General features: G+C 58.9%; 8 protein-coding genes across 8 annotated transcripts; 4 read left to right on the forward strand and 4 right to left on the reverse strand.

Moving 5' to 3' along the window:
- Positions 1 to 73: 73 nt before the first annotated feature.
- GGS23DRAFT_553181 (uncharacterized protein) lies at positions 74 to 3,599 on the forward strand. Its single transcript, XM_051515460.1, has 2 exons — positions 74 to 2,780; positions 2,918 to 3,599. The coding sequence occupies exons 1-2, from the start codon at positions 307 to 309 to the stop codon at positions 3,360 to 3,362; spliced, it is 2,919 nt and encodes a 972-aa protein (XP_051375729.1). The 5' UTR covers positions 74 to 306; the 3' UTR covers positions 3,363 to 3,599.
- GGS23DRAFT_553182 (HIT-like protein) lies at positions 3,600 to 4,869 on the reverse strand. Its single transcript, XM_051515461.1, has 3 exons — positions 4,520 to 4,869; positions 4,022 to 4,452; positions 3,600 to 3,869 (listed from the first exon to the last, which is right to left on the reverse strand). The coding sequence occupies exons 1-3, from the start codon at positions 4,643 to 4,645 to the stop codon at positions 3,689 to 3,691; spliced, it is 738 nt and encodes a 245-aa protein (XP_051375730.1). The 5' UTR covers positions 4,646 to 4,869; the 3' UTR covers positions 3,600 to 3,688.
- A 2,010-nt stretch (positions 4,870 to 6,879) lies between these two features.
- GGS23DRAFT_301206 (MFS general substrate transporter) lies at positions 6,880 to 9,259 on the forward strand. Its single transcript, XM_051512722.1, has 2 exons — positions 6,880 to 7,850; positions 8,013 to 9,259. The coding sequence occupies exons 1-2, from the start codon at positions 7,181 to 7,183 to the stop codon at positions 8,954 to 8,956; spliced, it is 1,614 nt and encodes a 537-aa protein (XP_051375731.1). The 5' UTR covers positions 6,880 to 7,180; the 3' UTR covers positions 8,957 to 9,259.
- A 244-nt stretch (positions 9,260 to 9,503) lies between these two features.
- On the reverse strand, positions 9,504 to 11,944 carry GGS23DRAFT_615697 (MFS general substrate transporter; the record flags this gene model as incomplete). The annotated part of the gene is made up of 4 exons (XM_051520730.1): positions 9,504 to 10,018; positions 10,106 to 11,508; positions 11,584 to 11,657; positions 11,723 to 11,944. 4 exons carry the CDS (start codon positions 11,942 to 11,944, stop codon positions 9,876 to 9,878), a joined length of 1,842 nt encoding a protein of 613 aa, XP_051375732.1. The 3' UTR covers positions 9,504 to 9,875.
- A 2,111-nt stretch (positions 11,945 to 14,055) lies between these two features.
- GGS23DRAFT_301215 (ferrochelatase-domain-containing protein) lies at positions 14,056 to 16,137 on the reverse strand. The gene is made up of 2 exons (XM_051512723.1): positions 15,582 to 16,137; positions 14,056 to 15,522 (listed from the first exon to the last, which is right to left on the reverse strand). The coding sequence occupies exons 1-2, from the start codon at positions 15,825 to 15,827 to the stop codon at positions 14,437 to 14,439; spliced, it is 1,332 nt and encodes a 443-aa protein (XP_051375733.1). The 5' UTR covers positions 15,828 to 16,137; the 3' UTR covers positions 14,056 to 14,436.
- Positions 16,138 to 16,371: 234 nt separating this feature from the next.
- GGS23DRAFT_553195 (ku70 protein) lies at positions 16,372 to 19,133 on the forward strand. The gene is made up of 4 exons (XM_051515462.1): positions 16,372 to 16,714; positions 16,767 to 17,363; positions 17,421 to 18,823; positions 18,886 to 19,133. The coding sequence occupies exons 1-3, from the start codon at positions 16,655 to 16,657 to the stop codon at positions 18,702 to 18,704; spliced, it is 1,941 nt and encodes a 646-aa protein (XP_051375734.1). The 5' UTR covers positions 16,372 to 16,654; the 3' UTR covers positions 18,705 to 18,823; positions 18,886 to 19,133.
- Positions 19,134 to 19,520: 387 nt separating this feature from the next.
- GGS23DRAFT_301261 (uncharacterized protein) lies at positions 19,521 to 23,003 on the forward strand. The gene is made up of 4 exons (XM_051512724.1): positions 19,521 to 20,133; positions 20,192 to 21,084; positions 21,144 to 22,314; positions 22,382 to 23,003. Exons 1-4 carry the CDS (start codon positions 19,617 to 19,619, stop codon positions 22,906 to 22,908), a joined length of 3,108 nt encoding a protein of 1,035 aa, XP_051375735.1. The 5' UTR covers positions 19,521 to 19,616; the 3' UTR covers positions 22,909 to 23,003.
- Positions 22,969 to 24,365, reverse strand: GGS23DRAFT_615703 (SGNH hydrolase; the record flags this gene model as incomplete). The annotated part of the gene is made up of 1 exon (XM_051520731.1): positions 22,969 to 24,365. One exon carries the CDS (start codon positions 24,363 to 24,365, stop codon positions 23,463 to 23,465), a length of 903 nt encoding a protein of 300 aa, XP_051375736.1. The 3' UTR covers positions 22,969 to 23,462.
- Positions 24,366 to 27,631: the final 3,266 nt, after the last annotated feature.

The raw sequence follows: 27,631 nt of genomic DNA on the forward strand, positions 1-27,631 counted from the left end.
GAGCCGGGAAAATGCCGGGAAAACCCTGACTCATGTACCTCGGTACCTCCACCACGGTGGGCATACACATGTACCTAGGTACCCACCACTTAAGAGCCCTTCATTTAAAATGGGTCCTCCTCCGCCCCGCGAAACGCGCTTCGCATTCATCCAGGCGCGTCTTCGCATCTGTCACTTATTACACAGAGCGATGTCATGTAATTCTCCGCCAAGAGCCATACTTATCGCACACTACACTCGAGAAATCAAGTGTTCTCGCGTTTTAGAGTCCGTATCCCCTTGAACACCACAATTGGCGCTGCCACGATGCTGTCCGCTTCGTCCCCTGTGCTCTACCCAGCCAGCTCCTCTCCCCCGCCGGGACCAGCAAAACGCGCAAAGCCACACGTCAATCCGAATCCCCGGCCTCGTACAAAATCTGGCTTTCTTCTCGACGACGACTCTGAAGATGAGGAGGTAGTAGAAGAGCCTGCGGCCAAGAGGCGAATGCTCAGCACCCCCGAGGAACATGCCGCCGTAGAACCTGCCCGACCGACATCACCACAAAAGATAAGCTCGATCTTGCTTAACGATGCCACCCGGAGTACGGGTGAAGGGAATGAAACCCAGTCATCTGCATTGGATTTTCTGTTTAGTTCCAGCAACGCGGCGTCAATATTCGACAAGCTGCCTTGTCGCCATGGGCCAAACAACTTAAAGATTACGACATGTTCAGGCAAGACCATTGACATAAGACAACGGAAGGCGACCACCCATGTCCCCTACGAGCAGATGATTGCGGCCAGGTCGAAGACGAAGGAAGGTCGGGCGAGGAAAAGCTACTACGGCATCGACATCCACCAACTAATCCAGGGTGCTTCCAAGGAGCTCGCCAATCCACCCCAAAATCCCGACCCTGTGCCCGACGAGCCGATGCCTTCCGTAGAAGTAGGGAAGAAGCCGAAGAAGACGCTCCTGTGGACCGAGAAGTACCGAGCCAAGAATTTCGTCGACCTCGTCGGCGACGACCTCACAAATCGCCAGGTGTTGCGGTGGCTGAAGAGATGGGACCCGGTCGTCTTCCCAGGACAGGCGAAGTCCAGGTCAATGGCAAGGCACACGGGCCCGAACGAAGAGGAGAAGCCGCACCGGAAGATATTAATGCTCGCCGGCCCGCCTGGGTTGGGGAAGACCACGCTCGCGCACGTCTGCGCGAGGCAAGCCGGCTACGAGGTGATGGAGATCAACGCCAGCGACGACCGGGGCCGAGACGTCGTACACAACCGGATCCGTACCAGCTTGGGCACGGAGAACGTCAAGACAGTGCAGCAGCACCAGAAGACCCAGGGAGAACATCGGCAGAAAGTCGCACGCCCGGTGTGCGTGGTCGTAGATGAGGTTGACGGCGTCGTGACCGGCTCTGGCGGAACCGGAGAGGGCGGCTTTATCAAAGCGCTAGTAGACCTAATTACGATCGGAGAAAAGAACGCGTCAGGGCAAGAGGCAGCGGCTCAAAGCGCCGGGCGGCGTAAGCGGAAGTCTGACGACTTCCGCCAGATGCGGCCGCTCATCTTAATCTGCAACGACCTTTACCACCCGTCGCTGCGACCACTCCGCCAGTCGAACCTGGCCGAGATCATCCACGTCGGTAAGCCCACCATCGACGCGGTCGTGACCCGCCTCAAGACCGTTTTCGAGAAGGAAGGGATTCCCTGCGAAATGGACGCGGCCCGGAAGCTGTGTGAAGCGGCGTGGGGTATGAGCAGCGGGATCGACGCGAAGAAGGGCGCCGAGAGCACGGCGGAGGGAGACTTGCGAGGCGTCATGGTCGTCGGCGAATGGGTCGCCGGCCGCATCCGATCCGCAACCCCTCGAGGCACGCCCTGTCTAACCCGGCAATGGGTTGAAAAGAACGTCGTCCGTGATCTGTCGCACGGCGGCGGTGGCGCCAGGGGCGTGGGACGGGGCAACGTCAAGGACATCGTCACGCGGGTCTTCCAGGACGGCGCCGGATTTCCGAAGGATAACCTGCACATCGCGGCGCCGTCGACTACGATTTTCCGGAACGAGCAGCCGCAGGCGCAACTAGGGTTCTCGGAGCAGCAGAAGAAATACGGCACGGAGCGGCTGCGGGAGATGATCGAGACCAGCGGCGACGCGGACCGGGTGCTGACCGAGGTCTTCCTCCAGTACCCGAATCACGAGTTCAACGACGACTCCTTCCTCACCAAGCCCGACAGCGCGTACGAGTGGATGCACTTCCACGACGCGTGCTCGGCGCGGCTGTTCGGCAGCCAGGCGTGGGAGCTGGCGCCCTATCTCTGCCTGCCCGTGCTCGCCTGCCACCACCTGTTCGCGTCGCCCGTCCGGCGCGCCAACGCGGGCTACGACAGGAGATGGGGCGGCGGTGACGCCGAGGACGCCGCGCCGCCTTTACCCTTCTCGGGACCGCGGGCGGACTTCCTGGCGCGCGAGACCGAGAAAGAGAACCGAGCAGTGCTGCAGGCGATGCAGGCGCAGCTGCCACCGACGCTGATGCGGTCCCTGCGCAGCCCCGAGGACATCTCGGCCGAGTTCCTACCATTCCTCGTGCGCCTCGTGTCGCCGGACGTGAAGCCGGTCGTCGTCGGAGGCAGTGGGGACCAGTGGGGAACAGCGAGCGTTCGTCGCGACACCGAGAAGGCTATGGTGCGCCGCGCCGCCGACATCCTCGCCGAGGTCGGCATCGAGCTCCAGCGCGGCAAGATCGAGAGCGAGTCCCCGTTCAGCAGGGGGTCGCAGTGGGTGTACCGCATGGAACCGTAAGTTTCGCCCGAACTCACATGTATTGTGCCTATGACTATTCCCCCAGGATCCGTCTCTCTTTTCTTCTCTCTCCTCCTCTCCCGTTGGCACTCTGCCGTGCTCGCGCCTGCGAAACTAACTAACGATCGCGCAGCGACCTCGACATCCTCGCCACGTTCGACACCCTGGCGGCCGTCGCCCACGGGACGCTGGCGCCGACGCGGTACGCCGTGCGCCAGGTACTCGACCAGGAGCTGCAAAAGACGAAGCTCCAGCGCGAGCGGCAGGCGGCGCAGGCGCGGTTCCACGCCGGCGACGATGCGGCGCTCGCCCTCAGGGACAAGAAGAACGCGGTCGCGACGCCGGCGAAGGGGCTGCCGGTGCTGCCGGCGCTCAGCGGGGTCAAGAAGGACTTCTTCGGGCGCATCATCCCGACGAACGTGGCGCTCCGCGAGACTGACGGGAACGGCAGGCCCGGGAGCAGCGCCCGCGCCGACGAGGGAAAGGCCGGGGCCAAGGTATGGGTCACGTTCCACGAGGGCTTGAACAATGCGGTCCGGAAGCCGATCACGCTCGACGAGCTCCTGAGAGGATTGTGAATCGGGGCGGGCGTGCGCGTAAGGGCCGCGCAGGATGTCTTTTACGTTGACTCGACTGCCCACCTACGTCGATAGCGTGGGTGCGGGTGATCAACCGACGCATGGTTGTAGAGTAAGGGATGGGGGAGCACATTGTACTTATCATGTCCACGGCGTCCTAGGTCGACGCAGGCGCAACAGTATCTGCCCACGGGCGATAATAACGCAGACCCATCGTTTCCCATGATATAATGAAGATTAATTTACGTCTTACATATTAGTGTCTCGGACCCCGTCAGCCGGGGCTATCTTCGCTTTACCGAGGGCGTTGTTACTTATTTCTGTCGTCATATCGACTCGTCACCCTCCCCCATCTGCTCCAGGACGCTCCGGAACATCTTCGCCTCGGTCTCCATCGCCTCCGCCGATCGGGGGTGTCGCTCGGCGTCCTCGATCATAGGGAATCCGCCACCAGGCACGGGTCGGTCGCCGATCTGCTCCCGAAGCTTCTTGAACTCACGATCCCACCTAAACGCTCAGCACGTCGCAATTAACATGCTGCCACACCCACCTAGCCTCCAAAAACCACCAACCCCTGCCTCGGGAACGGGGAAGGGGAAACGACGAGAAAAGACGAAAGGAGAAGGGGGAGGGGTCGGGGGAGGGGGGACAAAACCTACAGGGAGCCGCCGATGTTCCCTTCCTCAGAAGCCATGGACTCGTAGATCTGGTCGCCGGGACCGGCGGCCTTGGCGGTGGCGCCGCGTATGCGGGGGATGATGTGGACGTGGACGTGGGAGACGGTCTGGCCGGCGTCGGCGCCGTCCTGGATGGCGATGTTGAAGGCGCCAGCGTCGGTGCTCCCAGGGCGCGGGGCTCGGAAGCGGGGGTTGGGCTCCGACGTGTCGGGGCTTGCGGGGCCAGGCGCGGTGAAGTAGTAGCGCGCCAACATGCGCTGGACGCGCTGGACGGCCTGGAAGAGGTCCGTCAGCTCGGGGGCGGTCAGGTCGGTCAGCCGCAGGTGCGGCTTCAGCGGACACACGAGGACGTGTCCCGGCAGCAAGGGCTTCAGGTTAACGAGGGCGAAGGAGTGCGGGGTCCTGAGGAAGACCTAGCCTCGAATTAGCCTAGCTATCGATATAGAAGGCTGGACTGGACCGGCGGCCGCGCGGGCTCACATGAGACGTGACCTCGAAGGGCCCGAAGTAGACGCGCCCAGCCGGCTGGGAACTCATGACGCGCTTCGCAGCCGCGGCGGAAGCAGATAGAGAGGGTATCGTGGAGGAACGACGGCTTCGTATCATCACCGGAAGATGTCGTCCACGCGCTCGCCTACGATGAGGAACACGGGATGTATGCACTCTGCTCGAGGTGGGTAGGTATAATAAAGTAGATTAGGTGCCTACTTCGACGTCAAGTGAGGGCTCGGCGGCAAGTGGGGGTACCTCGCCATCTCCTCGCGCATTCACGAACGTGGCGGTTGAAAGATCGTTGGGAGGCCAGGTACCTATAGGTACCTTAAGCACCTTAGGTAGCATCCATAAGTACCTGCCTATAGCAAAGGGGGCAAGGCTGTCCGGTTCGAGAGGTACCTCGTAATTACTGTAATTCTCCTGCATAAGTACGCAGGTAGGTATAATTTGCTGAGCAGCACGCCTTAACGGGTACCTCTTCGTGGCCTAACTCCACGCCTGCGTCCCGCAGAGGGAGGGAGGGGAGGCACCCAAGGTACCTAGCTCGATGACGTCAATCTAGTAAGCGGGAGTACGGGAGGTGCTCACGGGCCGTGTCGCCCTAAGTCGGCGGCAACCCCTATTGATGGTGACGCCGTGGGCCGAAACCGCATGCCTGCCGCCCAAAAGAACTCTACGTCCCATATCCAAACCGTACGCAGAAAAACGGCCGTCAACTCTGCTATAAGCTCTGTTCGAACACCTTGTATGGCCAGCCAACACGTCACGAAGAAGCTTGATGCCACGAGATCCCCGACGTGCTGTTCTCGGTGAGAAAACCTTCTGTCTTTCCCAGGCCCAACAGCTGTGTCTCGTCCAAGGTTGGCCTCCATTCGCACGCATATCCGCGGCAACCCCCAGTGAACGACGTACGCCACCATAGCTCTATCACCCAGTCTCATTACAGAGAGTTGATCTCATTAGCTAACTTTAGCCTATATGGGGCCAGCGACTAGGCCTATCTGCATTTCCCACCCCCAATCCTGGTCCTCCTTTCACCTCTGTCGTCCAACACGAAAGGGCGACGACCGTTAGCAACCGACGCCGGATGGCGGGTATCTTCGGGGGGTCCGTGGGGGGATGGATCAACAACGCACAGTCGGAGGACGAGACGCTAAATTCCGATGAGCCGACGCCGGCACCGCGCCGTGCTCCGTCGTACTGTCGGATGAGTAGGTTTAGGGAATTCGATATGCTCATCAGGCACAGACGAAGGCAAGGCCGCTGTATCCGAGGTAGGGTTGTTGCTAGGACGAAACTGCGCGGCGGTGGTTCGATCGCACACCTGTAAGTACAGAACGGCAATCCGCATGGCAGGCAGGCAAAACAGCAGCAATGACTACTCAACACGACACCTTAAGAGAGACCACGGGGGCCAATGGTATCAGGCTGCGAGAACGAATGAGGCAATCCGGGGAGTGCATGGTGGCGTGCTGCAGGTAAGCTGTCAGTTCAAGAACGCAGTGATTGGGTTATATGGCTGTCGGTTGGGGGGGATTGTTTGTTGACTTGTTGCTATTAGGTCAACATAACAAATGCTATTTGCTGCCTCGTACTATAGGAAAATGCGACAACATGAATCTACGGATCAACCCCGGTGCCCCCGGTGGGGTAGATAGCTCTAAAGGAACCGCTACTTCGCTCTGCCCCGGAGGATATATATTCATCAGGCGCATAACCGGCGGTGTGCATATTCCCCTGCCAGGTAATTCCGGGGATCATCGGTTTCTCTATGTAGGGTTCGCTGCCGGGTCTATACGCGCATCCCAGCATGCCTAGTATACTAGGTAGCCTGTCTTGGCACCGACGAAGGGTGTCGGGGGTGTTCGGTAGATGGATTCCTGTTGCTTCCCAGACGGGACTCAGCTGCTTGCTTCCTCGCTTGCTTCGTCGCTTGCCTCGTCGCTTGATCGCTGGTTGCTCGATCGCCTTGCCGCAACTGACTACCTAGGTAGGTGGGTTACCTAGCTGAATGCCCAAGGTATATATATATATGAGTACAGGCCGATGCGATGCATGACGGCTCGTCACCGTGCTGTGGTTAGGGGCCGGCTACCAGGTAAAAAATACCCGCCCCACGCGCCTCGCACGCCATACGCAGGCGTCCCGCCGCCCACCTACCGCCTACGGACTTGACCTGGTCCGTACCGCTCTGTCGGTGAGCTGCGAACCCTCCAGGAGGTTGCCGGCATCCTCCGACGTTGCCTCTAACGCCTAACCGGGAAATCCGTTAGGTAATGATATGGTAACCCGGTTAGCCGGGCTTGTCGTGAAAGCCAGCGGCAGGGAAACAGCCCGAGACGAGAAAAAGTAGGCAGGTATTATTTCATAGGTATTTAAAATTGCCGACTAGGCTCCTCTCAGTCCCTCCCGTAAAACTCTCAACTTTTTTTTCTTTCTCCATCTCTCTCCTCGTATGGCAGCGAGCATCGCAACGTATTACTTGCCCAGTGTGTAGTAGTACAATAGCACGGCCGAGAGAGTGGCAGAGGAGAAGAATCGAGAAGGGAGAAGAAGAGAAGAGGAGGAGGGCGTTCATCTCTCTCATCCCGTCGTCCCGATACGATACTCATATGCAGTTCTAAATAGAGGGCACATTTGCCGTTAATGACCCTCGCGCTCCACAATGCAGATGACAGCTGCCTCATAAATCAAACTGTCCCGGCGGTCGGCGTAGCGTCGTCTCCGTCGGTACACGACGAGAAGAGTCAACTTCCCAATCCCCATCCCGCCGGCGCCAACCCGCCTCATCCCGAGCCGGGCGCGCCCGTCTCGTGTCCCTCCGCGGAGGAAGACGAGAAGCATGGCGACCACGTCGCCGACAAATCTACGGCAGCAGCCGAAGCCGCGCCGACCTCGTCCAGGGAGAGTGTCGTAGCCGGCGACAGCGTTCACGCCCGTGCCGATGCCGATGCCGATGCCAACGCTGGCGGCGGCGGCGGTGGTGACAATGAGTACGACGACGACGACGACGACGACGACTTCCCCGAGGGCGGCCTGCGAGCCTGGCTCGTCGTGCTGGGCTCCTTCTGCGCGATGCTGTCGGTGTACGGGCTGATCAACAGCGCGGCCGTCTTCGAATCCTACTTCTCGACGCACCAGCTCGCCGGCTACAACCCCTCCGCCATCGGCTGGATTTTCAGCGTCTACCTGTTCGTCGTCTTCTTCGCCGGCGTCCAGGTCGGCCCCATCTTCGACCGCCACGGGCCCCGCGTCCTCGTCACGGTTGGCGGCGTGCTTGTAGTCGCGAGCCAGCTGCTGCTCGGATTGTGCAAAGGTGAGTTGTGTCCTGCCTGTCCTCTCGGGCTCTTTTCTTTCTTTCCCCTCCCCTGTCGCACCGCCCCTTGTTAGAGCTTCACCTATCTGTAAAGCCAATGTCCCTTTGTATGGTATCTTGGGGTGAATTACTAACAGTGGACGAAACCTCAACGCAACGCAGAGTACTACCAAATCCTCCTTACCTACTCCATCCTTGGCGGCCTCGGCGGCGCCTTGCTCAACGTGCCAGCCTACGGCGTGATCGCGCACTTCTTCCGCGTCCGCCGGGGCCTCGCCACGGGGATCGCCTCCACTGCCGGCTCGATCGGCGGCATCGTGCTGCCCGTCTACCTGCAGTGGGCGCTGCCGCGCCTCGGCTTCGGCTGGAGCACACGGGCCGTCGGCTTCGTCCTGCTCCTGCTTTCGGCCATCGCCACGCTGCTCGTCCGCGCGCGGCTCCCGCCGAGCCCGCGGCCGGTGACGGTGCTGCCCGACTGGTCGCTGTTCCGCGACCTCAAGTTCTTGCTGTGCTGCGTCGGCGTGTGGTTCATGGAGTGGGGCATCTTCACCCCGCTGACGTACATCGTATCGTACGCGGTGGCCCACGGGCAGGGCGGCGAGGGCGCCAGCGCGGCCACGGACGCGTACACGCTGCTCGCGCTGCTCAACGCCGGGTCCTTCTTCGGGCGGTTCCTGCCGGGCTTCCTCGCCGACCGGCTCGGCCGGTTCAACGTGATCACGCTGACGAACGGCCTGTGCGTGGCGGCGATCCTGTGCCTGTGGCTGCCGGCGGGCGACTCGCGCGCGATGCTGATCGCGTTCGCCGTCGCGTTCGGCTTCGCCAGCGGCAGCAACCTCGGCCTGTACCCCGTCTGCGTCGGCCAGCTGTGCGACTCGCGCGACTACGGCCGCTTCTACTCCACCACGCTCATGGTCGGCAGCTTCGGCACCCTCACCAGCCTGCCCATCGCCGGCGCCCTGCTCGGCATCGGCGGCGGGGCCGCCAGCGACCAGGGCTGGCTCGCCCTCATCCTCTTCGCCGCCCTCTCGTACGCCATCGCCATGAGCTGCTTCCTCGGCGTGCGCGTCCTCGCCGTCAGCTGGAGGGTCAAGGAGGTCTACTGATAGGCCAGGCGTACGTGAGAGAGGCAGGGACGGGGGCGTGGGACGAAGGACGAAGGACGGAATGTACCCGGATAGTTTGTCACGTCTAGGGGTAGTGAGGCAGATATGGACGGCATGGGGGAAAACCGGGAGGAGGGATGTCCGCTTCTGGGGGTTTTGTTCTCACCTCGGTCTTGCCACGGAATGTGATCTTGGACGTTTACATATTATTATCGACCGATTTAAACGTGTATGCAATGATGAGGTGATGGACGACGAGAACAGAAGAAGACAGGAAAGCGAAGATAAATTCCGCACGTGAACGAGTGTCTCGTCAGACCAGACAACACTCCGTATCCCTAGCGTATATCCAATCGACCGCTCCGCTCATGTCTCCTCAGGTCTGCCTGTCTTATTCCCAAGTCCAGTGCGACCAGTAGGTACGTCTCATATATCGTCACAGGCAGAGAGGTGCCGGCACTCGCGCGTCCATTTCTATACCCAACACCAGCACCTCTCTATAATCATAAATACGAACCCTCTCCTAATCGAACATATCCGCCATGTAGCTTGTGCCGCTCCCCCAATACAAAGGCAGGTAATCTATGTCGTAACCAAAAAAATCCATGTCGCCGGTTGACTTGCTCTCCCCCCTTGGCGTCGACGCGAGTGCTCAGACACCGTATCTCCTTATGTGCAGAACAATAACCGTAAAATACACCCAGGTGCGCATCCACGTATACGTATTTCCTTCCCGCCGGATAGAGGATGGTATAGACGCACCCTTGAAATGCAAAGCTTATACGATGTCTCGAGGTCCTAAAACGATTAGCGAACTCCTTCAAGGCAATGACGCTGACGTCAGTATGCCGACGGTACCGTGGCCGCGTCGCAGGTATTTCCTACGCGCAGACGTCAGTCTTTGCCACGGGGCACCGCCTCAGAGCCGCGGCAGCGTCTCGCCGGGGATCTCCTCGTCGGCTAAAATATCGCGGGCCCTCGCCGTCTCGTCGTCGTCGGGGGTGCTCAGCGCGGGGACCCGGTCGTAGCCGGCGCCGGCGTCGTCGTCATCACCGATGTGGACTAGAAACGGGGAACCAGTTAGCCCTGTCTGCCACCATCATCCGGCAAGACGCATATTTATTATAAAAGGCGGGGGGGGACACGTACCGTGGGGCCTGACGAAGAAGCTGCCGAGGACGGCGAGGCCGAAGAGGGAGGCCAGGACGACGAAGAAGGCTTGCGGGAAGGACTCGATGGTGGCGGCGTAGATGCCGTTGAAGAGGGCCGGGGCGACGACGCGGCCGAGCGAGTGCAGCAGGCCGATGGCGCCGAGCAGGGCGCCGACGCGCTCGGCGGGGACGTGCTTGGTGAGGGCGCTCTGGGTGGTGGCGCTGGCGAGGCCGCCGAAGGCGGTGGCGAGGCCGCAGGCGACGAACAGGCCCTCGCGGCGCACGAAGACATAGCCGGCGGTGCCGGCGGCGTCCATGGCGAGCGCGAGGCGCAGCATCCAGACGTCGAGGGCGTCGGAGCCGGCGTTCTTCTCGACGATGACGGGGGCGGCGGAGCCGCCGAGCCGCTCGCGCCGGCGCTGCGGCCGCACGCGCACGACGTAGTTGACGGCGGGCAGCAGGACGAGCAGGATGACGACTCGCAGCATGCTGACGACGGAAACGAAGCGCGACGCCTGGGCCGTGTCCCAGCCGAACGTGTACTCGGAGTACAGCACGACGACGGTGCCGGCGCCGATCGCGGCCGACAGGAACAGCGTGTCGATGAGCGCGAGCACGACCAGGTTCCGCCGCAGCGCGCCGTTCGCGCGCCCCCTCGGGACGAGGATCCGGAGCGGCGCGAGCGGGTTCGCGCGCAGCAGCGCCGGCAGCCAGCGCGCGGCCGGGTCGTCGTCGAGGAGCAGCGAGCCGGCGGCCTCGCGCTGGGCGCGGTGCTTCGCGCGCGCGGCCGCCTGGCGCCCCGCGGGCATCGACTCGGGCAGCACGAACCGGAACCACAGGATGACGACGGTGTGGCAGCCGAGGACGACGTAGAACAGCGTTACCAGGGTCCCGGTCCACTCGACGAAGTAGCCGGCCAGCAGGGGGCCGAACGCGAGCCCGATGAACAGGCACGAGTGGAGGTAGGCGATGTGCACGCCGCGCTTCGAGGGAGGCGTGCAGTCGCTCGTGTACGAGTTGGCCAGGACGGTGCCGGCGGTGAACGAGCCCGTGACGCCGTCGAAGAAGCACCCGAGGATCAGCCAGCGGTAGTCGACGGTGTCAGGGAACTTGGCGGCCAGGATGGTGATGACCTCGCTGACGAGGCCGCCGCACGACGAGATCACCATCAGGCGCTTCCGGCCGTAGCGATCGGACAGCGCGCCTAGCCTCGGGGCCGTGAGCGCGCTCAGGGCGCCGGTGAGGGCGCTCATGATGAGGGTGAAGGCGGCGACGATCTTGTGGACAGGGGGGATGTTGCATTGGCGGTTCTCGGCGCCCATGATGACCGGGTCAAAAGTGAAATTCGGATCGAGCAGCTGGCACTCTGCGAAGTAATTGCGACATACTAGGTCGAGGATTCTAGGGACGGCCGCGTCAGCGAATAAGCGACGAGCTTCCGCGTGCGAAGGCGCCGGGCTTGGGATGAGCACTTACAAATTCAGCTTCGGCACGATGATGCCGCCGAACGCGAGCGTGAATAGGCAATACGGAGGGAGAAGCCAATAGACCTTGGTGGTGGTAAGGAGTCAGCTATTAGGTTGCTGATTTGGGTACTTGGTGGCATAGAACGTACGGAGGGCTTCCGCCACCAGGAGAGGTCGGCGAAATACACATAGCCTAACCAGGTATCTTGTCTTATCTCGCCGCTCCCACCGTCACCTGCGGCGGCACGTCTCGCGATCCTGTCGCTGACTAGCGGGCTGGTCTCTGTCGCGCCGTCCCATCGGTCGCTGCCGGCGTCGACGACGGTGACCTGGCTACCATTCTTGGTGGACGGCTGCGTGTTGCTCGCCATTCTGACGCGGCGCCGAATCGGCGAAGTCACCCGGCGTTTTATCTAAGAATTGCTTACAACGCTTCGGCTAATGCCGCCACCCGCGTTCTCCAAGAGGAAAGCGAGGGCCAGAGCATAAATCCCAGGTGGAACACGCCGATGCGCTTAGTCGAGTCCTTTTTTTTTGGTCAGTTCTCGAGCGACGGCGCTTGTGGCGGTATATAGGCATATCACGGTAGCTTACAAGTTGTGGATATTGGCAACCGGATGCTCCGGCGTGGGTTCCGTCGCCCGGGCCGACGAGAAAATCCTACAGCGGGTTAAAATATACCTAGGTGTGACTTGGAGAGAAGGGATGCCGAAGACGAAGATGAGGAAAAACACCGAATGTAGGGCGGAAAGAAGAGGGCTCGCTACATACCCGAAGCTCAATGTTTATAGCAGTCTTGAGACACGAGCCATTGGCGCAGGGCGGGGGGTGTTTAATGGCCGATAGCGTCCGGCGAGGCGTTGCAAGTGATAATGCCGTAGCAGTGGCGGTAGCAGTTGTGGTGCGTTGGATTGTGCTTCACTTTGCCCAGGCGGACCCGACATTGGGCGAGCTGCCGACAGTGCTAACCAGATGCTGCGACTATGAAGCAATTAGCAACGTAGCAGGCAAATTGTTGGCTGGCCCGACTGGGGGTGATTGGGAACGAAAAAGTGAGGGGAGAAGTATGGATGTACTGGGGTTGATCGTCGAATCCGGTCGCGTCGCACCCATGCTAGATGCTATGCCATGCCATCTTATCCTGCCCGTCCATCCACTTGCTCCATCGGGTAACTGCGTGCATACAGGTATTCCCATCCACGATTCCGGAATCAGATGTGCCGGGTACGGTGGTCTACTGCGTCTACTATAGGATGTAGGTAGGTAGTGGAGGATATGCTAGGTAGATTCGACACCTAAGATGTGCCCGAGGTAGGTAGACGCCGAAGCACGACAGCTACGGGTCCAATACATTGTGTCATCTTCTGCATTATCACGTATGGGACCTGGAAGGGAGACGTCAACGCCTGCTCAGCTCTCTAGATGGAATCAATGTGTCACTGGAGATCATCTAGCTTTAGTTGTATCCGACCCGGAACATCCCCAGGCTCACACAACACACCATACTCTCACACAACACACTCACACGAGCGCGCACCCCCTACCTCTGCCACCCACGCACCTGTAGAACCCGGCCAGGTTGGGCGTGTACGTAAAGATGACTGGGGTGCGATCTAATCAGGCCGCGTCGGCATCGTGCCTGGCCTCGCCTAGGTACCTAGATGCCCGTCATTGGTAATCTTACCATTTTCCGTCGCGCGTCTCAAGTCTTCCCTCGGCACGCAAGCTCGTATTAGGTACGCACCTAGGATGCAAGTAGGATAACTACCTAGGTAGGTAGATATTCCCCGTCCGCACACACGCACGCCACTTCTTCCAGCGCGTATCGGATCTTTGCCACGATGCGAGAAGATAAGGACGGCGGGGCGAGGATGAAGCGACGGAAACCTCCTATTAGCCTTTGAAAAAGAAGAAAAAAATAAAATGGGAGGAAGGAAAGGAACGGAAAGCCCCTCGGCATTTGGCAAGGATCAAGGAATACGGACATCTCGGATGGACCGCCCTGAGACAGACCTGCGAGCAAGTACTCCCACACGGTGGAATTGTGCTGCGATGAGAGACAGGCTGGGACTGTCGCAGCCGTCGCCAGCGCATCGCCCATGACGCATCCCCCTATCCAGGCCTGCTGTGGAAGGTGGGGGATAGGCACCGGTACTTAGGAACGGTTGGGCCGGCAGCGTGGGATGGGACCGGGGAAGGACGGGAGAAGTTCTACCTACATTCTGTAGCCGGCGTTGACGGCCTTCCGAACCTCGATACCTTCACCTGGCTTCCATTCCACCCAACGCCATTTGCCTGCCACCTCGATATCTACCCTCGTGCCATTTATATACACGCCCGCCCCTTGGCATCTTGTACATGCTGTGCGCCTCGATTCACGGCCCAAGGCTTCGGGACCGCAGAACCATCCTAGGTCATGGGCCCTCTACGCAAATTACTTCCTAGTCTCTAGATCGGTATAACATCATGCGCCCGGAAGCTTTCTCCTTGCTTTCTAGCTGCCTTCCGAGACCTACCTGCAAGCCCCGCCTGGGTTGTCACCAGGCCCATCCCAGTCGGTCGTATGAGCCGATCGAGTGTGGATGAGGGACAGATTGTAGACAAGGTTGATCATCGAAATGTGATCGGCAAGCTTACGGTCGAGCCCGTCAATCACAGGAGTGAAGTTGGTAGAGATATTAAATACCAAAACATGTAATTCCCGTACGACACTCCTTCCCAGTCCCCTACCCCCCCTAATCGCGTGTCCATTTTTTTAATCTCGTAACCATATATACACTGTGCGTGTAGACGACCTCTCAGGCCCGTGCTGTAGAACCTAAGTCTAGTGGAGAGGAAAGCCTAATAAAAAATCCCCCCCATCCTACATCACAAGCGCGTTCTCCTGTCCGATAAAGAATTTCTTCGACTCGACGCACCGCTGGCTCTTGCAGCCGGGGCATCTCAGGCCCATCTGGTACGAGCATGCGATGCCGCTGTCCAGGTGGGCTTTGGCAATATCCGCAAGGCCATCTATAAAGATCGGGCTGCCGTTGAGGCTCTCCACCCGCTTGATTGTGTCTCCGTGGCCCGACTCCCCAATCACCTCCTTGTCAAGCTCGAAAAGCGTCTCGATGTGGTCCGAGGTAAATGCTACGGGGATGAGTATGAGGTCTTTCTGTCCCTTCGCGATGTATTCCTCCACAGACATCTGGGTTTGGGGCCCGAGCCACGGCTGCGGCCCGACCTGCGATTGCCAGCATAGTCTATACGGGTTGCAGAATTTCAGCCGTTGCATGACAGCGTATACTGTCGCGGCAACTTCGGCCGGATAGGGGTCCCCTTGCCATAGTATTAGCTCCCGAGTCTGACAGCTCGCCTGGGATTTTGATAGCTGGTTCTTACCTCGGTTTACAACCGACATGGGCAGGCTGTGAGCGGAGAAGAGTAGGACAACCTGGCCGCGTCGGTCCTGCGGGTACTCGGCGAGGGTCTTCTCGATGTTGCTAGCAAATGCGTTAACTAGGCCCGGATGAACCGGCCACCTGTCGATGACGCTCCATTGGATGGCGCCAGGCCCGGCTTTTCCTTCTAATCGCTGCCGCCACTTCCACAGCTCGTTTAGACTGCTGCCCGTCGTGGAGCAGGAGTATTGCGGGTATTGCGTGAATGCTACTGCCCTTCCCCCTCTGCCGTTGCCGAAGCCGTCGGCGAGCATCTCCTTGTACGTATCTTCCGTCAGGGGATTGGCGTAGCGGAACGCGACGTAAGGCTTATGGGGCGCCGTCTCGGGCGATATACGGTCCAGAATCTTGCACATCTCTCTATTCTGATACTCGGACCATTTTCGAATGGGGGAGCCGCCCCCAATCTCGGCGTATTGTTTCTGGATCTTCGGCGTTCTTCGGTGCGAGATAAGGGGCCCGAGGTAATTTTGCAGGCGACCTAGTGGTATCAGATCGCTGTCTGCCTACTTGTCCGTCAGAACTAGGGGAGAGCATGCATGGGTGAAAAGCGCATAGCACTTACAAAGAGACGGCTGAGAAAGTCGCCAACCTCATCCACCGTCGAGGGGCCGCCCATGTTCAAGAAGACCATGGCGGTCGGGCCTTTCGATCCAGTCGCATCCTGCGTAACTGGCGGCACCAGAGTGGCCAGAGGCCTTTTCTGCGTTGCGTTGTTCTTCGATAGCCGGGCCCCGAGGTATATAGGATTAGCGGCAGCAGTCCCAGCTGCTCTGCGCGAGAGTTGGACGACGGAGTGCCGCGCCGCCATTGCCCCCCCCCTGATCGTAGGGTGCTAATATGTTAAAAAAGAGTAAGCGTGGGTGAGGTAAGAAGATGAAGAAGAAAATCCGAGAGATGTTTTCTGGACGGGGTTGCTAACGGCGCCCGTCCATTGCGATTTAGAGGCGATATAATGCAGGTAGGCAGGTATAGCTACACGTGCCAAGGCTCTCTCCCATCCGACTCAGTTATCGGAGTGTCGGGTCCGATTACTACATCCGCGCTATCTCTGGAAGCTGCGCTCCCTAACCCCAACAAATATGAGAGAACCAATGAAGGGCACTCAATTGACTAGCAGGTCGATCAGAAGCTGCATCAAGTAGGTACCTAGGTACCATTAGACAGGCAGACATGGATTCCAACAGGTCGCGGGCAAGGTACATCTCCTCTAGGTGCGATGCCTACAGCACCTAATGTACTGCATGGAAGTACCCACAGGTATCTTCTCGTGGGTACCTACCGTACCTACCTCCTGGTTGTGGGGTACCTTAGGTACCTAGGTACCTCTTACCAGAGTCATCTGAGACCGTGAGGCTGGTCGGAGTCGAGTGGACCCGCTGGACCTTGCGCTGCGCGCTCGACCGCGATATCTGCCTAAACGCCTACCGTAGTAAAGAGGTAGTTCGGTAGGGCTGCCTAGCAGCAGTGACGGTGCGCCGAACGCAAACCACTACTAAATGCGAGAGCGCAACAAACACCCGGCACCTTCTGATAAAAGCCAAACCGTCTGATGGGCACACCCTCAGCTTTCTCAAACCACCGCTTGTCGCCCTGTTTTTCTTCCAAGGCGATCTGAACGGAGGCCCAGAATCCGCGATGGGAGATTACTACGACAGCAGGGAAGCAGAGGAGGAGGAGGATGAGATCGGCGAACAGGTACTTTGATCCGCTTCTCTAGCGACCTCTCCCCGAGCTGACTCTCGCTCAGGACTTCAAAGCCCAGAAGGATGCTGTCATATTTGCTATTGATGTCAGCAAGTCCATGCTCCAGCTGCCTCCTGAGTCGGATGATAGGAAGGCCGATAAGGACCCCCCTGCCTATGCCGCTCTCAAGTGTGCCTACCAAGTGATGCAACAGCGGATTATATCCAGCCCGAAGGACATGATGGGAATCATCCTCTTCGGCACCGAGAAGACCAAGTATCGTGACGACCAGAAGTCGCCCTATCCGCATTGCTACGTCTATACCGACCTCGACATTCCTGCGGCCGAGGATGTGAAGGACTTGAAGCTCCTCGTCGAAGAGGGCGAGGGCGCCGATGAATTGCTCGTGCCATCTAGCGAGGAGGTCCAGATGTCTAACTTGCTCTTCCTCGCAAACATCTTGCTCACTACCAAGGCGCCGAACTTCGGGTCCCGAAGATTGTTCATTATTACCGACAATGATGACCCCCATAGCGATAATAAGCAGCTCAAAGAAAACGCAGCGTGTCGTGCGAAAGACCTGTACGATCTGGGCGTCACCATCGAGCTCTTTGCGATTGCTCGCGGCGATAAAACCTTTGACTTCAGCAAATTCTACGACGTAAATTCCGACCGCACCCGACTGTCTATCTAGACCGAGTAATGACTTTGTGTATAGGATATCATCTACCGAGACCCGGCGGTTGAGGAGGCACAGCTGGGGAGGGTCTCCACATCTAAGTCCGGCGACGGCTTAACGCTGCTCAACTCGCTGATTTCCAACATCAACTCAAGGCAGACGCCAAAGCGAGCATATTTTAGCAACATGTCGTTCGAGCTGGGTCCCGGATTCCAGATTTCGGTCAAGGGGTACAACGTCATCCAGAAGCAAACTCCTGCGCGCAGTTGTTACATTTGGTTGGATGACGAGAGGGCACAAATTGCCGTGGGCGAGACTGCTCACGTCGCCGAAGACAGTGCCCGAGCGGTCCAGGTGGGCGAGGTGAAGAAAGCCTACAAGTTCGGCGGCGAATACGTATATTTCAGCGAAGAGGGGCGGAAGTCGATCAAGCAGTTTGGGGGACCGGTCATCAGGGTCATCGGTTTCAAGGATAGGTCGCACCTAGCGTTTTGGGCGTCTATCAAGAAATCCACCTTCATCTTCCCGAGCGAAGAGGGCTACGTCGGATCCACACGCGTGTATGCGGCATTGTGGCAGAAGTTGCTGAGATCTAAGAAGATCGGCATCGCATGGCACGTCGCTCGGGCGAATGGCAACCCCATCCTAGTCGCCATCATCCCCTCCGAGGCCCAGTCGGACCACAAGTCCGGTGCGGATTTCGTACCTGCCGGCTTGTGGCTCTACCCGATCCCGTACGCCGACGACGTGCGCGAGGGTCCGGAGAAGGGCAACGTGATCCGGACGACGGGTGAACTCACGGACCGTATGAACAAGATCGTCGGACAGCTGCAGCTGCCGGGCGCTACGTACAACCCATTCAAATATCCCAACCCGGCGCTTCAGTGGCATTACAAGATTCTCCAAGCGCTAGCGTTAGATGAAGAGGTACCTACGCGACCCCACGACGCGACCACGCCCAAATACAAGGCCATCCATAACCGATGCGGGGGGTATCTCCAGGAGTGGTCAAAAGCGGCAGACGAGGTCTTGGGCTTGGTCAGAGATACGAAGGTCATCAAACGAGAAATGCAAGATAGCAGCGGAAACGAGGAGTCGAGACCGCCGATAAAGAGGTCGAGGATTGTGGTGCCAACAACGGGGCCGTCATCCAGTGCCAAATTGAGCAATGCCGAGCTAAAGAGGAGAAGTAACGCGGGTAGCCTGTCGAAGCTGACGGTAGCCGAACTGAGACCGATTCTTGAAGAACGCGGGATCGATGCCAAGGGGTTGAAAAAGGCGCTTCTCGAGAGGCTCGACGAGTGGATAGAAGAGAATGTGTGAGAGACTGGGGGAGGGGAACGAGGACCTAAGTTGTGAGATGCTTCCACGAATATCTCCAGTGCGTTACGGAGACTTTACACGGTGCTGGTGTTGCCTTCTACGGTATTGTACCTACCTACGTCGTAGCCCCTACCCAAGGTACCCTAGGCACTTGGTAATTGACATTAGGTGCCTATCAAAGACAGCCAGTAAGAGTTGCCTGCTTGCTTACGGTATGCACGTAATGTACCTAAGGTACCTAAGGTATAGTGCCTGGCAGCAAGGGATCTCGAGGTCCGATTCGCGGGGAATGCGTGAGGAGGTAGGTACCTAGGTATCTACTACATACACAGACTTACCTACGTTGCATCGCAATCTATCAACTGTCATTCACAGGGCCGGTATTCACATTTTCACGCTTTTCGGTGGTGCACAGTAGCCTGGCAGGATTCGAAAATCGCATTGAAATGATGATAGGTAGGTACCTAGGTACCTAACCTACCTAATGCTTCCCTTGCCTGCTACGTACCCGGTTGCAAGTGACCCCGGTGTAGGTACCTGGGAGGTAGATAGGGCACCCTAGGTACCGAGAGGTAGGGAGGTACCGGTAGGTACCCAACCTTAGGTAGGGTACCTACAGGCGAGACCCGCAACCGCGTGCAGCCGGCCCCAGCCACACCAGTTTCTCCCCCCCTCCCAACTGGGCAAAGGCAGCCCCAGGCTTGGGTTTTTCTTTCCATTGAGTCCAGTAGCCGCGCTTCCGACTGAACTATTCCTTGATCTTTCTACAACGCGTTTCCTATCTCCGTCCATCCACCTCCATCTCCTCCTCTCCGGACCAGCACCCCTCCGCATTACGCGACCGGGACTGCCGCCCTGCATAACGTCGACAACACGAAGAGCTGCCGACAGCGCGCTCGAGTGGTCGCAGAGATGGATGGGTTCATGGACCTCCTGGACTCGCACAGGGGCAACCTAGCATGCAACTCAGTCCAGGATCTCCAGGATAGACTGCACGGCCTTCTCGCATCCAAGTCGTCCGAGACGCGCGCCGAACATGCCTCCTCCGCCTTCGAGTTTCCGTATAACACTATATTCCATCTCGCTAACGATGCCCCAAATCCCCCTGCTGATGGCGTCGTCGATCCCGCGCTGCAGCCACATCAACCCGTTGCGCAAGAAGTGAATTCCTTCGACGCCGTACACGACCAGCCTAACCGTGACCCTGTGGTCCAGCAAGCTGTCGCCAAGCATATAGTCGACGCGATCGGCGCAGTTGATAACAGCTCTTGGGTGGCTGGACAGGTTTCCAACGACTCGCAGGGGTGGACATTTAAGTACATCTGCAAGGACTCCCTCCAGGCCTGGAATCGCGCAAACCCAAGCAAGGATAAATCAGCCATCGGTAGCTACAGCGGCCCGGGCGGTTTGGATGATCCGGCCAATACCTGTAAGCCCGATCGCACTCTGCCATACTGCTACAACAGAAGACTCTGACCACTCTGTAGCTCGTCCCGCGTTTGATTGCCGAGGAACCCTCTCCATCGCCTTCTCGAAAGCGGCTCGAGGCATCGTTGTGAAATATAATCACACATCCCTGCACAGGACCGTTGCCCAACTGATTGAGCTCCTCGTGCCGTCTCCGCCTCCAGAGCCGGTGAGCACGAGCAATGGTGTTAGCCAGAGAACGCCAAGGGCCAAGAGACCACCGCCGACCGAGGGTGAAGAAGGAAGCAAGAAGAAGCGTTCGAGGAAGAAGGACAAGGCAGGAGCAGGCGCGCCTACAGGAGAAGCGCCTACGGGAGACGCGTCCATTGGGGGTGCACCTCTGGGGGATGCGCCGGCCGCGGTTGATCAGGCGGTCCAAAACGAGGTCGCATCTGAGAATGTGGATTCGAGTGGCGCTCCGAATGTGTCGGTGCTCAACGTACCCCCGGCCGAAGCCGAACGACGCAGACAGACGGCGATCGGACTACTCACCGGAAGGGGTATTGACCCGGCCACACTGTCGGTGGAGCAATTTAATATATTTGCGAATCAGGCCCCGAGTCTGCAGACCGTTTCTCTTGACATGTTGGCTAAGTACGGCGCGGAACGGCTACGGATCGTCCATCCAGGTAACACGCGGTCTTCGGATTCCCCGTCTGCTGATGGACAACCTACCGACGGTGATCCTGCCCATGGGCTAGGCCATACGGCCAACTCTGGACCAACCGAGACACCCAAGAAGAAGCGTTCCAGGAAGAAATCCGAGGCGACACCGAGCCAAATCTTAGGCGGTGATGGCGCGGCAGCTTCTTTGCAACGGGATAGCGAGATTGGAACAGCGTCCTCCACTCTGGCACCGAAGAGTAGGAAAACGCGGGGTAATTGCAAGACTTGCAAGGAGAGGAAAGTCCAGGTAAGCATACGTGTGCGCTGGTTATCGGCCACGATGCTCATGCTAATATTATCATACAGTGTACGAAGGAACACCCTAGTTGTAAGGTCTGCATAGATGCCGCTGTGCAATGCGTATACTTGCCCCCAAAGCCGCGGAGGAAGTCGAAAAAAGCAGATGAAGTGGTGGTCGATCAAGACTCGGACGTGCCTGAAGCGGCTGGAGAGGGGGATTACCAAGCCCAGAATCAAGGCACAGTCCCTGTCTCAGCTCCAGCACCACAACCGACAGACGATGCTGCTGCTCCGGCGCACACGAGTCCTGATAGCCATGAAGATTTCCTCCCCGATCCCAACATTCTGACAGGGTCCGTCGAGAGCCAGCCTTCGGCGACGCAATCTCCAGCGACCGACTACTATCACCCGAATAACACCGTGTTCACATACCCACAGAACCCGCAGCCATCGTCCGAGCATATGGCAACATCCGCGCTGACGTTCTCGCAACCTCAAGCCTACGTAACCCAACCCGAAGCCTCTCCCGCCGCCACGTTCTCCTCGACGTCAACTGCACCAGAGCATTCCCCTGGGCTGGCCGTCGCACAACCGAGCTCGGCAACAACCACACAGAAAACGAAAAGCAACTCAACTTCTAGCCGCCGCAGTCTCCCGACCGGTCAGAATAAGCACACGCCCGCGTCATCAGTCGCGCCAGCCAACACGCCCAATTGGAACGGTTCGCCTACGGCAAGACACGCCGCCACCGCGTCGCCAACCCTATCTCAGACGCCCGCATCAAGGTGGTCAAAGTCGCGTAAGTCTGCTACAGAGTCGAGCCTGAAAACACACGATGGTATCGCACAAGCTGCCGCGCTGTCGCAAGCTGCCACTCAACCTCAAGGCCAGCCGTCACCGGTAATGGGATCAGCATACCAAGCTACGGCCCAGACAATGTCTCAACAAGGTCGTAGATCGCAGACGAGCACCCCTGTCGCATCTGCTCCGCGACCCTCGTCGCAGACGCCCCAAACCGCCGCCGCTACGTCCTATGACGGCACCCCGTCCTCTTCGATTCCAAGCTACGATCCTTACGCCCGTTACAACAACCCTGCTCACGATCAGTACTCCAATGCGAGCACAGATCATGCTACAACTCGGATCGCGTATGAACCTGGCTCCTATCCGAATGCAGCCACCACAACGTCGGCCTCCTACTCGTCGGTGCCAGCATATGACTACTCGCGGAGCACTAGTACGGCTAACCCCCTCACGCAAGCCCTGAAACCGTCCGGATATGGCACTACCAATAACAACCCTAGCACCGGCCAATGGTCGACTTCGCAGACTCGAGGCTCTCAACCACACGCCCAACCGCAAACCACGAATCATTACTCTATGCCACCGACTACCTCTTCCGCCTCCCACAGCTACGTGGCCAGCCCTGCCGACGCGCGAACCTCGCATCAGGGCACTGCCTACAGTCAGCACCCGGCCCAGTCCTACGGGTCCTACTCAACACAGCAGCAAACTACCAATCAGCAAGCCCAACAAAACTGGTATGGTTTCAACCCTTCCAATAACAATGCCAACGGAACCCAGAGCAACTATAGTAATAGCCGGAACAGCGGTTACAGCGGTACGGCAAACTCGAACCACGCCACGTCGTACAGCGGCCACAGGTCCAATGTGTCCGGATACCCAAACCAAGGGTACAGCGCCGGCTCCGATGATCAGTCTCTTTACGATCTCCTCAGGGCCAGCGGCTCTACACACTAAGGCCGATCCCGGATTTGTTCGGTCAAGTAGTAACCATGCGCGCGCACGACAACGTCTACGTGTACAGTGAGGGAACTGCAATAGGATTATTGTGAACAGGGGTTTCGGTGGCGTCGTTTATGAATTCAGGATGTTTCTTACTCCCCTGTCTGAGTAAGTGGCGGCGCATAGAGGAAAGGGTCAAGGGCACGGCGATGACTGCGTTGCGGCGCTGGTCTGCTTTTTCAAACCGCCGATTCATCGCCGAAGTGTGTATGATATGTGTATCACTTATATAATACTCGCTTTGGTCATTTATTCGTCGGGGTACGTAAATGCGTATTTACTATACGTACATGGTCGCGAACTAAGCTTAGCATTGGGGTTCGATTTCGTCGTCTCTCACCGTTCCCCGCCGTCTCTCCCTCCCTCACGAGCGCGAGTCCTCGCTGCGCCAAAGGCCAAGAAAACGTGTGCTTCTATGCAAAACAGAACACCAAAACAGGAGAACACCGTCGTCACTAACAACGAGGGTGGTGGGAACCAAAAACTACCCGCGGGACGCCATAACTCCAAGTCAACAACCCAAGAAAACAGAAACCGCATCCCTCCCGCCTTCTCATCTCCATCTATCTATCCCCACGCTCACAGCTCGCTGTCGCCGTTGCCGTCGTCCTCGACGATGCCGAGCTCTACGAGCTTGCGGTAGACGAGGTCGGCGACGGCGGCCATGCCCTCCGCGCGGGGGTGGTAGGCGCCGCCGGCGCGGTAGAGCTGCCAGGTGAAGGCGGAGACCCAGGGGCGGGGGGAGCCGATGGCGTGGGGCTCGCTGGCGGCGGCGGCGGGGACGAGGTGGCACCAGTCCTGGCGGCCCTCGACGGCGCGGGCGGTGGCGGCGAGGAGGCGGGCGGCGACGTCGCGGTGGTGGGCGACGCGGTCGGCGGCGAAGGGGACGTCGGCGCCGGGGCGGACGTCGGGGCCGAGCATGGTGAGGTACTCGACGACGAGGACGCGGGCGCGGGGCGCGCGCGCGCGCACGCGGTCGAGCACGTCGGCGTAGCGCGCCGCGAGCCAGTCGTCCTGGGCGGCGCGGGCGGCGGGGGTAGCGGGCGGGTCGGCGAGCGGCGCGCCGCCGGTGCCCCAGAAGCGCCGCACCAGCGCGCCGACCCACGACGCGTCCAGCGTGTCGGCGAACAGCCCCCCGATGTACCCGATGTCGTTGCCGCCGCCGAGCACGAGCACGACGTCGGCGTCGGGCGGCAGCGACTCCATCTGCGGCGGGAACACGTGGCCGCCGCCGCGGTCCTGCGGCTCGGTCATCAGGTTGGGCAGCGTCGCGCCCGAGACGGCGATGTCGGTCAGCTGCACGTCGACGGCGGCGGCGGCGGCGGCGGCGGCAGCCGACGCGGCCCCGATGCGCTGCGCCACCAGGTGCGCGTAGTTCGCGGCCGACCGCCCCGCCGCCTCGTTCTCGACCGGCGCGATGCTGGGCCCCGCCGCGAACGACGAGCCCATGCTCGCGATGTGCAGGCGCCGCGGGGTCGACATGGCGGCGAGCGCGGCGGCGCGGCGGGCGGGAGGGGAAGGCGGAGGAGAGGTGTGCGTCCGCAGGAGACGGGATGCGCCTGGCGCGCAGGATCCGGTGCCGGCGAGGGACGGGAGAAGGAGAAGCGGTTTACAAAGGCGCATAGACCAGACCAGGGTTTTCTACCTCGGCCGTTTCTTCTCCTCGACTACAGCCGCGGCAGAACCAAAAAAAAAGGAATAAAAGGAAAAACCCCTTTCTTATCTTCTGTCTTGTATTTCTCTATTGCTCGATTTCGATATAAAAGAATGATCGGTTTCGATATATAAGAGAGGCGGTAGTAGTGGTAGTAGGTAGGACCAGCAGCGGCTTACACGTAGGATTGAGACGACGATCCCCGGCAACTTATAGCTGCCGGGCTGCTGACGGCAGACGAGGTCGGGTTTCGGGGGTTTTTTTTTTAATTGTGGTCGGTTGCCGCATGTGGTGAAGTGTTACTTAGTCTCTGATATCCACCATCACTCGCGTGCCCCCCCTCCTCTTCGAAGCCTAGACCCCATTCCCAACCCCTCGGTTGGATTGCCGCGTCCCGAGCCAGGGCCAATCGGAGGAAACGCGGCGTCGACTTCGCAAGCCACCCAAGGCCCACACACCGCTACGAGGCGTAGGCGTTAGCAGAATTGCTTGCCAGCGTAATGGTGCCCACGGGATGCGGTTGAAGACAGCTGTCACGAGAGGTTGTTTCCAAGCCCTCTTAACGAAGGCTTGGGCTCAGCGCGGGAGGGCCAGCGGGACCAAGGGTAAAACAGGTCCCACGTAGGAAGATGGCGAGACCTGCCCTTTCTACGCACGCTTCCTCTGCCTTTGTTCTCGGCGCCCATCCAGCAGACGCGGTCATAGCCCGAGAGAGAGACGAGATTGCTCCCAGCCTCGCTCTGCAATTGCGCCAGGACCTACGCGTGATGCGGAACGCTTATCTCGTATCCGGCCAAGGCTGATCCGAGGCAGAGAGAGACCGGACGTCTCGTGAGCGCGGAATTGCGTGCAATTGCCTACCTGCGTGCGAGCGCCCGGTCTTGGCGGAGGTTGTGCGGCTTTTGGCGAGCGGTCATGAGATGGTACCGGCTGGCGATGCAGCAAAACGCAGAGTTTATCACATCAGGTTCCCGTCGGGTCGTAGCCTTGTAAATGACTGCCCGGGCAGCCAGTCGGTCAGCCTTATGATTTCACTACCGGCCTATTATCGATCCGTTGTTCTCATCATGCGTATAATAAAGCCTTGTCTGGCTAGTTGCGCGGGAAGAGGGCAACTCTATAATAACACATGTATCTCAGAGACGAGATCCTGTAGTTCGTCTTCGTGCCGCCGGGCTCAATGGTGCAGAGATGGACTAGGGAATCATAGGTATCTATTAGCAATGTGCTCGGTTACGCGGCAACTTCCCTCAGACGGAGGGGGGCATAAATGTCGGTCTTGATCCCCAGAGTGCATGCATCCGGTCACTTACCTACGCCACCCTTCTATTTGCATACTCCGTATGATCTCGTAGTAGAATAATGGGGGGAAAAAAACAGAATACACGTGCCAGGTAAGGCTTTTGATCTTGCGCGTGGGACGGTAACTCTGGTGGCAGCAAGGGACTGAGTGATTCTTCACATCTTTCATGTGGACTGGAACCGAATATAAGACTGTAGTAGTTGCCAGAAGCGTACAAGCAAGCGAATTGCCCCCTAGCTGTTAGTTTAGAAGGGATTCGGGGCGGGGGAAGAGGGCTTTTGATGTTTCGTCGGTCGTGCCTTTACCTATGGGTTGAGCATCTCGTGGCTCTCCAGCCTTCCTGAGTAACCAAGCTTCCTGCTGCCACACGCATGCGTAGGTAGGTAGCAGGTATTAGTAGACCTAGGTACGTTTAACGAAGTCGAAACTGGGGTGTCCGACTCTGACAAGCGTACGATGTTGGTTGTGGCAAATGTCGAGAAGCAATCAACGGATTCTGAGCCGCTCGCACCACAAGCATGGCACGGAGCAACGCGTCGAAATCGCTCAGGGTCGACCAGTGTAGCTGGGAGGGCATGTGAGAGGGCGTGCGTATTATACCTAGAGGGTATGGTCTCGCTACGGTGGTATGAGATGCAAACAGCAGGCGGGTGACGTGGCAAGCATCCTGTATGCGACTGTTTCCTCGCTGGCGAACGCATACCTACGTTATACTGGCCTGTCTACACGGTTGGAGAGTCTACGGCGGTGATATCCCGTGCGCTATCTGCCTAGTATCTTGTATACCTACCTATTATATAAGCTGGAGAAGTAGGCAGTGTGGCATGTAGCAGAGAGGTTGAGGGCCCTGGTCTGTAGCCTGGCTGGGGAGACCACCGATTGGAATGCCCCGAGGGGGAAACCCTAGGTACCCCGCCAGCGCACGTGCTACCTCTGTACCTCCCGCCGCACAGGCAAGTCCATGTATATGTAGGTATACATCGTCCAGCTTGGAGGGGGACGCCTCTGCGTCGGGCGCCGGCGCTGGCCGGTTGCCGTCCGACGGCCTTATCACCGCGCTGCCGGTGGGATCCTGGCGCCTCCCCGCCTGAGCGCCACGTACGGACTTGGCCACGGCCCAGCGGTCCCCACCTAGGTAGGTAGGTACCTACTTAGGCACGAATATCAGTATCCTCACGTCTCTCCAGCAAGGAAATAGGGGCCGATACGGGCATCTGGGCCCCCTAGCCTACGGTAGGTAGAGGGGTAGGTACATACGGGTCAGCTACGTAGCAGATACCTTCAAGTAACAACTCCCGAGGTACCTTGGAAAGCGTCCGTTTGTCTTATCTGTCACCTGCAGACTGCGCAGGTTAGTGGGTACCTGCATGCAAAACGGTGTAGGACTCCACCGCCGTTGCTAGGAGGTACCTACCTAAAGTAGTTCTAGCATCGTACCTCATTGTATGTCCTGTGTATTTATTCTATAACTAGAGGTACCTGAGGTATCCCATAGATGCGTACATACCTCCTACGTATCCGTATCTCTATACAACCTCCCAGCAACTCGCGTCTATCTACCCTCTCTATATCGCTTCCTCCCGCTCCCCTCTTCCTGCAATCTCCCACTAACCTCGCTCTCGCCACCAAAGCCGGTGGTCCCCATCGACTACCCAGACATCTCTCCCGGTAGCCGGCAACTCTGCGTGGAAACACCTCCTTCGCACCGCCGTCGGGTGCGGGAACCTTGTGGCAGCTGGGCCCGAAGCAGGAGGGTGCGAGACCAAGCCATTGGACTCGAGCAGCTTGCTT

This window comes from Durotheca rogersii (genome assembly GCF_024521655.1).
Source record: "Durotheca rogersii strain YMJ 92031201 chromosome Unknown GGS23scaffold_3, whole genome shotgun sequence".
NCBI lineage: Eukaryota > Fungi > Ascomycota > Sordariomycetes > Xylariales > Xylariaceae > Durotheca > Durotheca rogersii.